The 14,111-nt window shown below is 36.3% G+C and overlaps 1 protein-coding gene across 1 annotated transcript; it reads right to left on the bottom strand.

Moving 5' to 3' along the window:
• Positions 1-159: 159 nt before the first annotated feature.
• On the bottom strand, positions 160-5,433 carry LOC307253997 (gamma-interferon-inducible lysosomal thiol reductase-like; the record flags this gene model as incomplete). The annotated part of the gene is made up of 8 exons (XM_080032219.1): positions 160-213; positions 432-500; positions 708-860; positions 1,230-1,319; positions 1,410-1,481; positions 1,559-1,747; positions 2,930-3,019; positions 5,425-5,433. 8 exons carry the CDS (start codon positions 5,431-5,433, stop codon positions 160-162), a joined length of 726 nt encoding a protein of 241 aa, XP_079888345.1.
• Between the last annotated feature and the right edge of the window lie 8,678 nt (positions 5,434-14,111).

The raw sequence follows: 14,111 nt of genomic DNA, 5'->3' as shown, positions 1-14,111 counted from the left end.
AAATGATATGGAACTTTATCAGACATGTTTGTCATTTATTTGTTCATAAGAATTGACTCAAAAAAAAAATATATATTCCATTTAAAAAAAATCAACATTCATTCATTTCATATTATGCATTTGCATAGTATGATTTGTAGTCTTCTGTAGCAGTAACTCTCAGCCTCTGCTCAGTTTGACCGGTGCTCCAATGCAGGCCGGAGGCTTCACCCCCTGAAAACACAGGTTTACAGTCACATAAAGAGAAACTGAACAAGAGACATCGGCATTTTATTACATAAATCTGTCAGGTTGAACATTAAAAAGAACAGATATATACATTAAAAAAAATTGTGAAGATTATTGTGTGAAGTTCCTTTAAATGTACTGCAAAGATACCGCAATTATCCCTTGTTAGAACTACAGTAAAAAGAGAAAAAGAAAAGGCAAACCTTGTAGAGTTGGCAAACCAAATGGAAAAGAGATGACATCGCCTTGTCCTCATTCTCCTCTGTGTATTCCTGTAACAAGTTTGTTTTTAAAATCCAATATGATGAAGGAGGATGCTTAGTTTTACATGTTGACCTGAGTTCTTGTCTTTTATATTCATCAATGTTTATTTTAACCTGCTCTTATTAATATTCTCTTAGTCAGGTTGTTATTGCTTATGTGTATTACTTCTTTGTCAGAAGGTATATCAATCATAATCCGTCCCTCAAGTGTTTTACCCCGTAGAAGGTGACCCAGGGGACGTGTGTATGGGCGGGGCTCAGAATTCTGGTCATGACAGCGTTGGAGTGGATCAGCTTGCGTCCCAGACTCCCCTTCAAACAGGAGTCCACACTGGACCAGGAGACAGAGGGAGCGTAGAGCTGGAGACACTGAGACAACATGACACTGCATCAGCAACAACACATTTTATTTGCTATTTAATTCCTGAGCACTACAGGACGTGTTACCGTTTGCTGAACTTGTACACCTCCGACAATTGTACTAATGTCACTTGAGTAACATTACAGTTTCATTACTTGAAACATCTGAATAAATAGTTAAATTATCAAGCTTGTCTTTATTCAGGCTTTTGAGACCTAGTTTTTGAAATTAAAAATTAAAGCAACCATCTGTGCACCAGAGTTTGTTTTAACTCTTAATTTATTGTACAGTACTAGATTAAAAAAAGGAAAACCTTTCCACTTCACGCAAAGTATGCAAATAAGGGACAGTTTTTAGTTTCCATTGTAGATACTCACAGGCTGGGCAGAACTGAGAACATTTGCAGCCGACTCCATGCAGTTGATGATCTGAAATGCTGAGTGTCCCGCTAAATGGATGATACAGGCCTGAGAGACAGATCAATCAATCAATCGTCAGTCTTTATGTTTTAGTAATAATTAAAAAACAAGACAGTTGGAGTTAAGAAAAATGCAAACCTCAATCATGTTTCCTCGACACTCAGGCTCTCCGTGCTGACAGCTGAAGGGAGAGTCTGCAGATGGAAGCTCCTACAAGAGAACGCGAGTAAGCATGAAAGGAAATGTATAGATAGCCTATGTGCACATATTCACCGTTTACAATTTACCTTAGCATTCCCGAAGGGGACCAGAGTAACGCTCATGATGTCCTGCAGCATGGTCCAGGTGGGGAAGAGCTGCTGAGTGATGAAGACTCTGCAGTCTGGACACAGACTCTCGTAGTACAGAGTTACAGACACTGGAGGGACGGTCTGGTTCCCTCTGATAGCGTTCAACTCCATACACTGCTTCTGAACCTGCACAAGAATATATGACAAAACAGTGAATTTGGTCAAAATAAGTCAAAAGAGAGATACAATTTGTGGTCCTCTTTGTGAAGCCTTAATACGAAAAATTATATCTATATCTCTATCTATATGCAGGCCTAATGAAACTATATAATATGAATCTATTAAGTAAGTAAAAGTTCAAACTAATACAATAATATAGCTGGGTAAAAAGTTGAATATTTGCCTCAGCGTGGTACTGGAGTAAGAGAAAAATAGAAAGATAGATAGACTGTTAATACTGACTGTTACCCTTTTTTTTTTTTTTGTTCTTGTCAAATTAAAACTACGTGTTCCATTTTATTTTCAGTCGCCTCCTTAGATTGTTTTTTTTTTTAAATTACACAACCTAAATAATGATAAATAAAACATTAATAAAACATAAATTGTGATTTGGGGAGCATCACATACACATGTTTAAGATTATAAATCTCTGTAGGCTCTCCTGTTCTGTCAATACGGATTTTATTCTTGGTTCACAACTTCAATAAAAACAGAAATAAGTAGGCCCATAAAATGAAAATATTGAGTGAAAGCATGCTTTTCAAGGTATGTAGGTCAATGTTCAAGGTAAAAAAAACTGCACAGTTGTATTTCCGGTCTTCACTTATCTAAACTAATTAAGTGTCACATGTAGAACCACTGGTTTTCAATTTCTGAAGCATGATTCTCATTTAATCCAATGCAGGGGAAAACCCTTGAACTCCACTGAATTAAGCTTTTCCTGTTTTGGACAATCAATGTTCATATTAATGATGGTTCTTGTAATTTATAGGCCTACTAATGAAAATATTGCATTTTATTCCTTCATCATAAGGATATGATGACCGTTGTGAATTCTCACTAGATTAAAACTTTTTAAAAAAGCATGCCAAAAAACATGCCACAGAATTTTAAAGAAATTGATCAACTGTAATAAAAGATACATTGAGCACATGCACACCATTTTAGGCAAAATTTGGTGAAATTATATCCTAAAGAAATAATTATAAAGATTAAAACCCCAGAAATTACATGTTAAGTCTTGTGGGGTCTGTATTCACTGTTAATGTGATTATTTTAAGCATATTCTGCTGTGTCCCCATGTGCTGAATGTAGCATACATGCCAAATAACAGGCCTACATACTTTTAATTGTTTTTGTTTTTCTTACCTTGCATGTTATCGCTATTTCCAGGGATTTACACCATTGAGATGGAGGGTAGCGGCAGGACGGTTTGGGATGAGACATCCAGCAGCTTCTCTGGTCAACACAGAGGAGTAAAAACACCACAAACAATCCTAAAATGTTCATATTCGATACCGGGAGAAATGTCCACAGAGACACCGAGGGGAGGACTGACGCTGCGCTTCTCTAGGGAGAGTCCTAATGGTCCTAATGAGCCCCGCCATCACCAGCTGATTAACACCAGGTGCGGTCAACTGGTGCTGCCTTCACGGACCCACGGATTCTCCGGTTTATGGTTTATGGATATATAGGCTACTCAATTTTAATTAGGCTACATAAGAAAATAATAATAATTAAAAGGAAAACCAGACAGAAAAACTCACTCAAATATGTGTTTGATGTCCACATGTTAACTGTTGTTGTAGGCTACAGACTCAATGTGAGGTTTGATTTGAAAGCGAAGCCTCATGGGAAATGCTAGTTATTGAACGTTCACAAGAAAAATCTTTTGAAGGTTAGGCCATGATGAGCAGCTCCATCTTAGATATTAAAAGCCAGTGATGTAGAGGTAGTAGCAACCTAGGAGTAGTAGCATAATAGAAGGCATGAAACCCTTGGAACTTGTTTAAGCTTTTCACAAAAAAAGTGTAGACCATTCAGTAGAGGAGAGACGGTTGAATAGTTAGCGAGGAAGAAGTGCTGCACCATTTTGGATTGGAAACGACCTTCACTCCGGTCCATCCTCTGTTTCAGTAAGTTCACGTTTTGTTACTTAAACAAGAAGTCGATGTAGGCTTCCTGTTTCTGAGAAATCCATCTGACCAATTGCCTGTTTTTTATTTTAATTTTTTTGTCCCATGGTAAGCCATTAGCTTAAAGGGGTGGCCCACACGAGGTCATCCCTATGTTCCCACAGCCCTAAATCCCTTAAATTGAGGATTATTGGTTCAGGCATTACAGCTGAGTGGTTAGGGTAGAAGGACAGGGAAAGGTTAGAATAGGAGTGAGACCAACACACATACACACACACACACACACACACACACACACACACACACACACACACACACACACACACACACACACACACACACACACACACACACACACACACACAGGCAGAAATCTAGGCCTAATATTCCCTATTATTCCCTAGTTAGATTAGTCTACTTAGAAATGTGGTAACATCGAGCTGTGGGAACATAGACACGCTCCCAAAATGTCCAGAAGTTTTATCTTGTTCTTTAACTAAGACGACCTCTTCAACCTGAACACGTAGGATTCCCACAGCTCAAGACAAGTAGCCTAGGTCAACGTTGTAAGACGTTTCAAGAATTTGAAATTAAATTTAAAGGAGAAGTGATATTTTTGGTTAATATAGGCTATGTGTTAAATCACTCTATATTCATACAGCAATCACTTACACAGTATGCGCTGTTCATAACACAAGTTTCCCAGTCATTCAGCTTTGCAGTAATTGCCAGATACAATTTTGAGTGTATCCAGCTCGTTTGTATCCAATCAGGAGACAGAGCGCTATGAAGAGGCGGGTTTCTGTGCCGTGAACGATGACTCGCTGCTCCCCATCGCGACACTATCTGACAAAGACAGCTGCAAGCTCATGTGGTGGTGCAGTCACTGACAGGAAGTTAGCTAAAAGTACCATATCGCTTACTTCTCCTTTAAGATTTGCAATCAGATATTTTACAATTAGGCCTATCAAAACTGTAGCCTGGTCCAACCAAACCATGTACTTAATTTCATTTGTACAGAAGGTCTGGAACTGCCCTATTGGCAAACGTTCACTCACTTGGAGGTGGGTGTCTGTTGAAGTTCAAAACTATTGGATATGCCCAGTGCCACTCTGGATCAGCCAACCAATCCTCACATAATGTTTTGGTCGTGACGTATGTCATGAGCCAGCTTCTGACGGTGCGTTCCAGTTGTACAGGGAACTCGGAAATGTCCGACTTCACTACATATTGTAGTCTATGGATCTACCGGTACCTGGCAACAGTAACTCGCTAGAGCCTAACGTTTAGTCATTTGGATGAGAAAGGTTGTAGGCGTCCATAGCCTATTTTCCCGAACAGATGCACTGGAACACAGACAGGTCGGAACTCGGAACTACCAAGTCGGAAATTTCCGAGTTCCGCAGCACTAAAGGAACGCAGCATTCAACTGAAACTGGAGCGCGACTTCGACGTCACCGTTCTCAGCCACTCGCTCTGTTCGCTGATTGGACATCCAAAAATCTGGACGAGCAGGAGCTCATGAATACACTGCAGCCCCAGACTGACTACTGAAGTGAAATGAGCGGAAGTAGGTAGGTAGGTAGGTAGTTAGGCGGGCGGAGCCATAACAAAACTGCAGGGAAAGACAACATGTTTTTTAAATCTTTGGTTTAATTTGTCATGTCATTATTTTATTTCAGGTTATTCAACTAAAAGGCCAATATTAATTATGTGTCTAGGGCCTACCTTCATCATTTTGTCATGAAGGGTGCACTGCCTATTATTATTATTATTATTATTATTATTATTATTATAATTGGGCACATGAATATGTGTCCTAAGTGTAAAGCATTGTGCTTCATTTTTAGCCAGTACACACAAGTCTGTGGAGTAGACAGCAGGATTTGAATTGCACTCCACACTAATCTATGGCGTACAATTTGGCTGTTATGTGCACTGATCGCCCTGATTCCTTCCACTAACACACAAAAAAACCCATACTATTTCATTATTAATACATAATGAGCCAAGGAAAAGGAAAGCAGATAAGGTCATCTACTAAAACAGACTATAGGGAAAGATTGTGAGTTTCAAGAAGCAATAAAGACATACATAAATTAAAATTACTATCTTTGCTCGGCCCAGAGTAAATCCGTCCGATAATGAGGCTTTACTTATGAGGCTTTACTTAATGTGCACAGTCTTACTAATAAACGGTGCATGCAACTGAAGAATGTTAAGGCTAAAGGACTGCTAAAACGTTTTAACATTTTACTTTACATTGTGAATGATTCTCCAGTGTTTTCTTTCTTATAGACTAGTCTAATTTAAAAAATGTTGAACCTTAGGTAAATTAGTCGCTACGTGTATCCATAATGCGGTTGCAATTAAACGTGAGGTTCTGAGAACTAAGTTCCTAGAACTATAAAATGGTTCCTGCAGTCCGAAAATGCCTATTGCAGATAAGTTAGGTTGGACATAACCAGTGTTTCCTCTGGAATGCTGGTGGACAAATTCATATTAAAGTAGTGGTGGGCTACAGCAGTTGGACCAGTTCTTACTGTAATTTTACAACTTTATACAGTCAACTTGGATGTGCAGTAGGCTATCTGCATCATTCTGACATTAAGACCAATGGGGGCCAATTATTATTATTGGGCACATGATTGTATCTGCAATAGTGCTTAATGTTTAGCTAGTACACACATTGAGTCTGTTAAGTACACAGCTGGATATGTATTATGCTCTGCACTATAATCTATGGCATACTACATTTTAAACTAGTATCAGTGTTCCGTCTGGTGATGGCTGATTCCCGCCACCGACATGCAACAAACAAAAAAAAGGTTCTGGTAGGCAGCGCCAATCGTTAATGTACTACGGTATCACTTTTTCCATCATTAATAGAAATAAGCTTGCGTAATTGTTTTCCAAGGAATAGAGAAGCAGAGGAGGTAGGATTACATAGCATTCATTAATTTACTCAGACAGACTATATGGAAAAGTAAGTTATAAGAAGCCGACTGACTTTGCTGTGGCTATTTTTCAAAACCAACTATTCATTTTCCATTTAGCTAACCTATAATTTTACATTTACTATAGTTAATACGTAGTAATACAAGTACGCTAAAATAATAAGCCTAATAGAGTAACAAGTAACTGGCTACTGTGGCTACTATCACAGACATACACACACACGCAGTTTAGCTATTGCTATTATATTAACTAAATTTGATATTTTCACTGAAAAATAAATAAGAAATATAAATATATATCAAAGAGACTATTCTTAATGAATCATTTCAAAGAAATGTTCTTCTTCTTTTGTTGACAACATACACATGATGTGAATAGGGGAATATAGAAGAGGCCATTTATTGAGGAGACTGGACTGTTTGGACCGACAAATGTTGAGCAAACACCACAAGGACAATGGTGAAGTCCATGCCATGCTGTAAAAAGGTGAAAGTTATTGGCACGGTTTATTTAGACAGAAAAGTTTAAATAATAATTACAGTGCACACAGGTTCCTCAGTCAAGAGGGGGCACTCTGGAGCATATTTGTAGACCTCATAACACTGCCAGAGGGGCACCCACCATAGTTGATGCAATAAAAGGGATATTTCAGAAGAAGAACCTTACCAATCAAAACCTGTTTTGGCTGGGAACTGATGGAGCAGCTTTTATGACGGGTATGGACACAGTATTATATCTATTTAGTATTTACATATCTGAATTATATTTTATGCAGTAGAAATGTATACTTATTTTATTTAAACAGGATGGCATAATTGGGTTTGCCAACCAGCTGCAGGATGTGTAACCATGGATGGTGTATATGTGGCACATTGCCTAGCACTGGTATGCAATGATGCATTCAGCATTGTGTCATGTATGGACATCTTTAAAAAACACCTGCAGCAGTGACATATTTATTTTAATAAAAAGGACTACTATTCTTTGAGCAGCATCCATGTCCGAAGCTTTACCCCTGTATCAGTGTTACTGTGCCTGTTTCCTCAGTTAATTGTGAGAGGGACTTTTCTATACAAATAGAGAAAGAACAAATGTAATAATTTTTTATCAACCTTTCCCTTCAAATGCTCAAATGATTATTTTTCCACTTGCAGGTGAAGACAGACCTTAGAAAGATACTCTGAAGGTGAGCACCTAGCAGGCTGCAGCTTTCTTCTCATGGCCCTATTCTTCAGGACTTCCCCTATCAAAGAGCTATGAAAGTGTTCTCCCACAAGAGTGAAATGCTCCAACCAAACCTGTAAGCCGTGACACTGATGTGGCGAGGGTAAGTCGTCGGATGATTAGGCTCACCTGCTTTCACCATTTTTTTTTATTTCTTCTTTCTCCCTGACGTTCTCAATCACCCTTCATTGTCTTTGCTTGGTTTTCCATATTCAACACTTCCACAGCGCACATGCATTCATAAATGTACTTTATGACTGATAACAAATGTTCTTACTCCATAGTTTGTATATTGCTAAAAGGTTGACCATGCAACATTTTCATTAAAATGTATAAAAAAAATAAAAAAGAATAAAATTATGGAATCACACAAAAATAATCCGACTCAATAATATCTTCTGCCTTGTTGCATGGTGTGCCTTTTCACCTTAGTTGTATTAATCACTCTTGTTTAAAGTTAATATCTTGTGTGGACTCAACACTTGAAACTTTCTCTGAACAGTTTTTTGAGACACAAGTATTTCCCATTGATGATATAGAGTGTGGCGCTGCTGCACCATAATGTAACTTGTCCCAACACAATTTAAGAAAAATAGTAGAATAATTTCACACAGTGACTCATGTATACAACCTATTAATTAGCTTGCAGGGTATATCAGAAATATGAGTTAAACATTAAAATATAAGCAAATTAAAGAGTCGCGTCACACAGTATCTTAAGACTTTCTAGGGTAATTGAACAGTTATGCTTTAGGCTTATTATGTAAATAGTCAATTGTATTTGTAATGTTACCGGTGTATTCTCTCTGGTTTATCAAGGCTAAATAAGTTTATAGATCCCTTTTGTTAAATGAAACTCACAACAGTTCATTAAACCATCATCTTAGATTTATTTGGGGATTTGAAAGTGCATACATGAACAATGATACTCTGAAGGGGGTAAAGTCACTTTAACACCAACAAAAAATATTTGAAACCATCGATTTTCCTCCGATATGACTATGAAGGTAATTAAACAATCAATACAGTAACTAAAAAGGACAATAACAGTATTTTTCTCACAGCAATATATTATTAGCAAAGGTCAGCTAAATTATTTAGATCAAAGCGGGAAGACAAATCCACAAAGTCTCAATGGAACAAACCAGTAAAAGTAACGAAAATATAATTTCATCAAGTGCTATGTTGAATGCCATGCAGAGAGGTATTTGATCATTTGCACAGCTCAAAGTGAAACAAAACTAAATATCTAAATGTCTAAATATATCAAGTCACTGGATTTCAAACATTTAAAAAAGTGATTGATCTTATCAAATTCCAAAAATGTTGAGGTTTCTGTTTCACAAGTTACTGCTAGATCCCCCCCCCCCCATGTTTATGGCATGAAAGAAAGTTGATTAAGGACAAGCCATTGAATTGAAGCCGAGAACTTTGTGAACATCAGTTACTAACCAGCCTTTCACTCATCTCTACCCATAACCAAAGCAAATCCCTACTGTATAAGTTAACCATGATTCCTGTACCTAAACTTTATCTACAGTATCTCCAACACTAAACACGTACCACAATAAACCTACTTATACCTCTTGTACTGTACCAGTTCCTTTACTTATCCTTGTAGTTCACCAAAACCATGTATGTATTACAACTTATTCACCGCACAGAACATTGGTCTTGACCAATTCTTTAAAGAAATTGCTTTGAATTGATTTGGTGCGACAGTTAAATAATTATGTCTAAAATATCTTTACCAAGTTAATACAGTACATTATGATTTAATTTAGACGATTTAGAAAAGCAAATACTATTTTTCTGAAATAAGTTGCAAACCCTGGTCTCCAGTATCTACCCTATTCCTTGCACATCCTCAATCGTAGCTTTCACACCCATTACCCTGTGCTTTTCCACCAAGTGGCACACTAGTTCCTACATTTTTACTTATCTGTGTCATATCAGTAAATCATGTCCTGCAGAATCATCCAATTAAAAAAAAAAAAAATCCTAAGGATGATTACGTGTGATTTTTTTTTTTTTTTTAATAATAATAATTCCCTCCTAGGAAATAAACCTAGCAGTACTACCACTATAACCTCACCATTTCTTCACACTACTTGACAAGTTAATCTTCTTGTTCTTTGCTGTCATTGAATCATCTCTGCTTCTCACAATATTAAGATCCTTAATCCATCTCATCCACTAAAGTAAATGGTCTTAATTAACATGACTGCTGGATATACTGTACATTCCTCACTGAAGGCATCTGATTGGTTCCTTTTTTTTGTTTGAAGCCAAACAAAACAAATAAAGCTGTTGGCTGATTTATTCTTCCATGCCATAAATCCAATGTATCTGCCATTCAAGAATTGTACAGAAAATCAAGTCACATTGAATTTTAGACTGCTTGATGGTAGTTCTTTTTTGAGCTAGTTTAGTGTCAAACTCAAAGAAAGGCAGAAGTCTAAAAATGTCATCTATTTGTAAACATGGAATTAATGATGTTGAAAGGTCGGTGGGCAAGCTGAATAGCCCACAAATGTAGCAAGTACATGGGTATCTATGTTGATAAATTAAAAATAATATTTGTATAAGAAAATGTTGATTTGCTTGTAAGATTTTTTTCTAGCTATCATTAAATTAATAATACCAACAGTAAATGTATGATGGTAATGGTTGCTAGTTAGGTCTGTTATGAAGGATCAGTTGGACAGAAAACTAATTAATGTGATCATGATGCACATTTTATGAGACCAATTATTCACTTACGGCATTTAATTCATGTTCGAATGTGTTTTCTGTATCTATTATTTATATATATATATATATATATATATATATATATATATATATATATACACACACACACACGTTTCTTTTCACATTGATTAAGAGTAAAGTTTCAAAAAGTCCAAATTGTGGACAAACAGTTTCAGATATGTCTTACTTTGTAAACAAAATGCTTGTAAGTGGGGAGCTTATTAAAGAGACAGCGGAAAATACTTTTCAAAACCTATATTAGTGCTTTGTTGGTGCTATGACATCATGTCAAGCTCATTAGCAACTTGTCCATATTTAGCACCACCAATTATCCACCTGCTTCAGTTACAGGGTGGATAGAAGACAGTCATAGTATCTCCACCTCACATGAGATACTTGTGTGCAAATGCTATGCTTTGAAACTAAACCACACAGAGCAGTGGTGAAGTCTGTTTGTGCACATATAAACTGTAAACCTTTTCTATATTCCTGCTGCAATAGTACTTGATATATAATGTAAGTTTTTTCACAATATCAAAAACATTTATATTTCAAGTCATACAATTAAATTTAACACTCACTTAACTTGTTCAATGTGTGTAAAGAAAGAAAAAGAAAAACAGATCCCAAATGACAGGAGGCAGATACCTACGTCTTGGTTCCACATTTCAGATGTGTACCCTACATGCCTTACTACTGTGCAACACAATTTTGCAGATTCATGTGGTCAGATGCACAACGGACCACATCCAAAATGAAAGTATTTTCATTCTCTTGAATAAAGAAGACATCAGTATCATTCATTGTATGACAGACGGATGATCTCGAAAGGGCGAATTTTAAAGAAAATACAGTGATGAGTGCTTTGCAACAATAACCGAGACATAAAAAGTTGAGAATTTCATTAATTATGGCCAGCCCATGAAAGAGAGCTGACAAACCATATATTTTGTTGCTGGTGGTTACATTATAGTAGCAGAACAAGTTTCAAACAGTAAACCAGCCTTGAGGTCCAAATTATAATTAGTAATACATATAATATGTCATCCACAACAATCGCATGCAAAATCCAACATTAACACCTTTTCAATGCCACAAAGTAGAAATTGCACACAATTTTTCATCTTCATTCAAGCAATAGACTTCAATTGTACGTACGCAATGTGCATCAAATACGTTTTTGACTAACAACTGCTAAAAGACAAAGTGCATTTAAGATTAGTCATTAAACAGGAAAAATACATACAGAAAAATGTAATTATTGTTATTATACCAGTGCTAAATCAACTACTAAAAGCCAACCAAAATTGATAATGCTATATTAATGACTAAAAAATAATTTTAATTATTCCCTTAACCTACAAGCACCATTTTATCGACACTCACAAAGTGCACTATCAAATGAATTCCTGGTAGGGTATCAATACAGATGTTTTCTCCATCACCATTTAGAATTTACCTCACACTTGAGTAGAGCACAAATAATCTCAGGTATGTTCTGTTTCTGTGAACACATTTTTTTAAATGTGTGAATTTCAATATTAATCATCACATTTGATGGTAATATATGCCTACTCTTATTTGGTCCACCATACTAGCTGGAATATACCTTTTTTTTAGCTAGAATGTAATTGGGCAGTAAAGCTAGCTAACATGCCTGCAAAATTAAAGCAGTCATGGTAGTAATTTTGTACCTGTCAATCATAAGTCTTCACATGATGAAATGACAAAGTTCTTTTTAAATATTATGTATAATTTGTAGAAATGTTTTGGCCTCCTCAGTCTGTTATTGTCCAGTTTCCACTGCACTTAATAAGGCTAAAAATCAACTCTAATTTGAACTTCCATTAGAAATTAGGAGTGTTTTGTTTATCTTATCAAGAATATCCAGAATACTGGTACTTTTGTAGCCTCATATCCAGCTAGACACATCCACTGATGGTTCATTAGGGCGTAGTTTTTTACACACAACATAATACTGATGTAGGGGTACAAGACAGCTGTCCTAAGAGAAACACAAAATAAATGATAATAACCGGAGCAGGAACACTTAAGGGCACTTTTCAATCAGAACCCTACATCTTAGAGACCTGACCTCCAGAGTAACACAACCCCTGGATCAATTACTCAAACCAAAACCCTCAGAAAACAGAGAAATTTCAAAAATAGCTACCTGACCTGATAGATATCTTGCATAACTCTAAGTAACTCTATTTTTCTGGAGTTATCTTCCAAAATGTGCACGTACACCACACACAGTCACACATGCTTTCAGTATTTGCCAGTGCCTCATGTCTGCTGCGTCACAGTAAATACCGGCTCATATATTTTTACTAACACTTTTAAAGTGTTAGAATACTCAACATTACTGTGATTGTCCTACAAATGATCATCTGCCATTAAATAATTTCAAAGTTGCTATGATAACAAAAACATTCTACACATAGTGGGTATAATAAATACACACCAGAGGTAGAATACATGACTGTCCTATTTTGTTAGATTTATGAAGTTCTGAAAATATTTGCAGAATCAAGACATCTGAAAACCCCAATGTGAAAACTGATATATTCAGATATCAGTAGGAAAATAACTCCAATATTCTTCAGAACTGAAATAAATACTTATTCCCCACTTGCAACATCAACATGTGAAATCAGTGTATAAGTGCAGATTCACAAACCTATTACTCTAATCTTTGTCCCTTTTGTGTATTATGGTTGTCTTGTTTTAGATAAAGTGCTTATGTGTCTCCTCAGTTTCATGGTATGCTCAGTTTCCCAGAATAAACACTGCAATTGCACTGTTTATTTAATTTCAAGATATGTACTGTGGAAAAAATATTTCAGAATTGTTTGATGCAGGACTGACCAAATCTAGGGACCATGTATGAAATTAATATTTATTATATTTTCTGCTAGCCTTTCAGAAACAGAAAAAAAATATGCTCAAAAATTTGGTGTCTTAAATAGTGGATTACTTCCATTAATTCTTCTTTATCACGGAAATGTAAGTTTTTACAGTAGAAAACAGAAAAATTATATCTCTCTGCTTTGATTGTTATGCTTCAGTTTAGTATTGGTATTGTGAAAGCTAGATTGTAGTATCCTGTGTTACCCTGATATTTCCACCATTGTGTTAACAGTTTTGGTTTGAACAGATCTGCAGTCTAACTGATTCCCAAAGCTAAATATGCAACTTGTTTTTTTGACTAACAAAGCTGACAATGACCTCATCATTCCTAAAACTACTGTGGAAAAGTCTTTAAATATATATATTTTCTTGCTGTCATATCTTACCAGTTAAAGTTTTTTAGACATCCCAAACTGAGCACTAAAATGGTTCTGAAAATGATTGTATTGTGGCAACACTAACCTGTACTCTGACAGAGCCTGGTAACAGTGTCCAAACAGTGCATCCTCAGTGTTAATACAGTGAAGCTTTGGGAAAGTGCCATCAGGGTGGTGTGCTGGTGTGTC

This window comes from Ammodytes marinus (genome assembly GCF_949987685.1).
Source record: "Ammodytes marinus genome assembly, chromosome: 8".
Lineage (NCBI taxonomy): Eukaryota > Metazoa > Chordata > Actinopteri > Uranoscopiformes > Ammodytidae > Ammodytes > Ammodytes marinus.
Note: the sequence above shows the minus strand (reverse complement) of the source record. Positions and strands in the feature narration are given on the sequence as shown.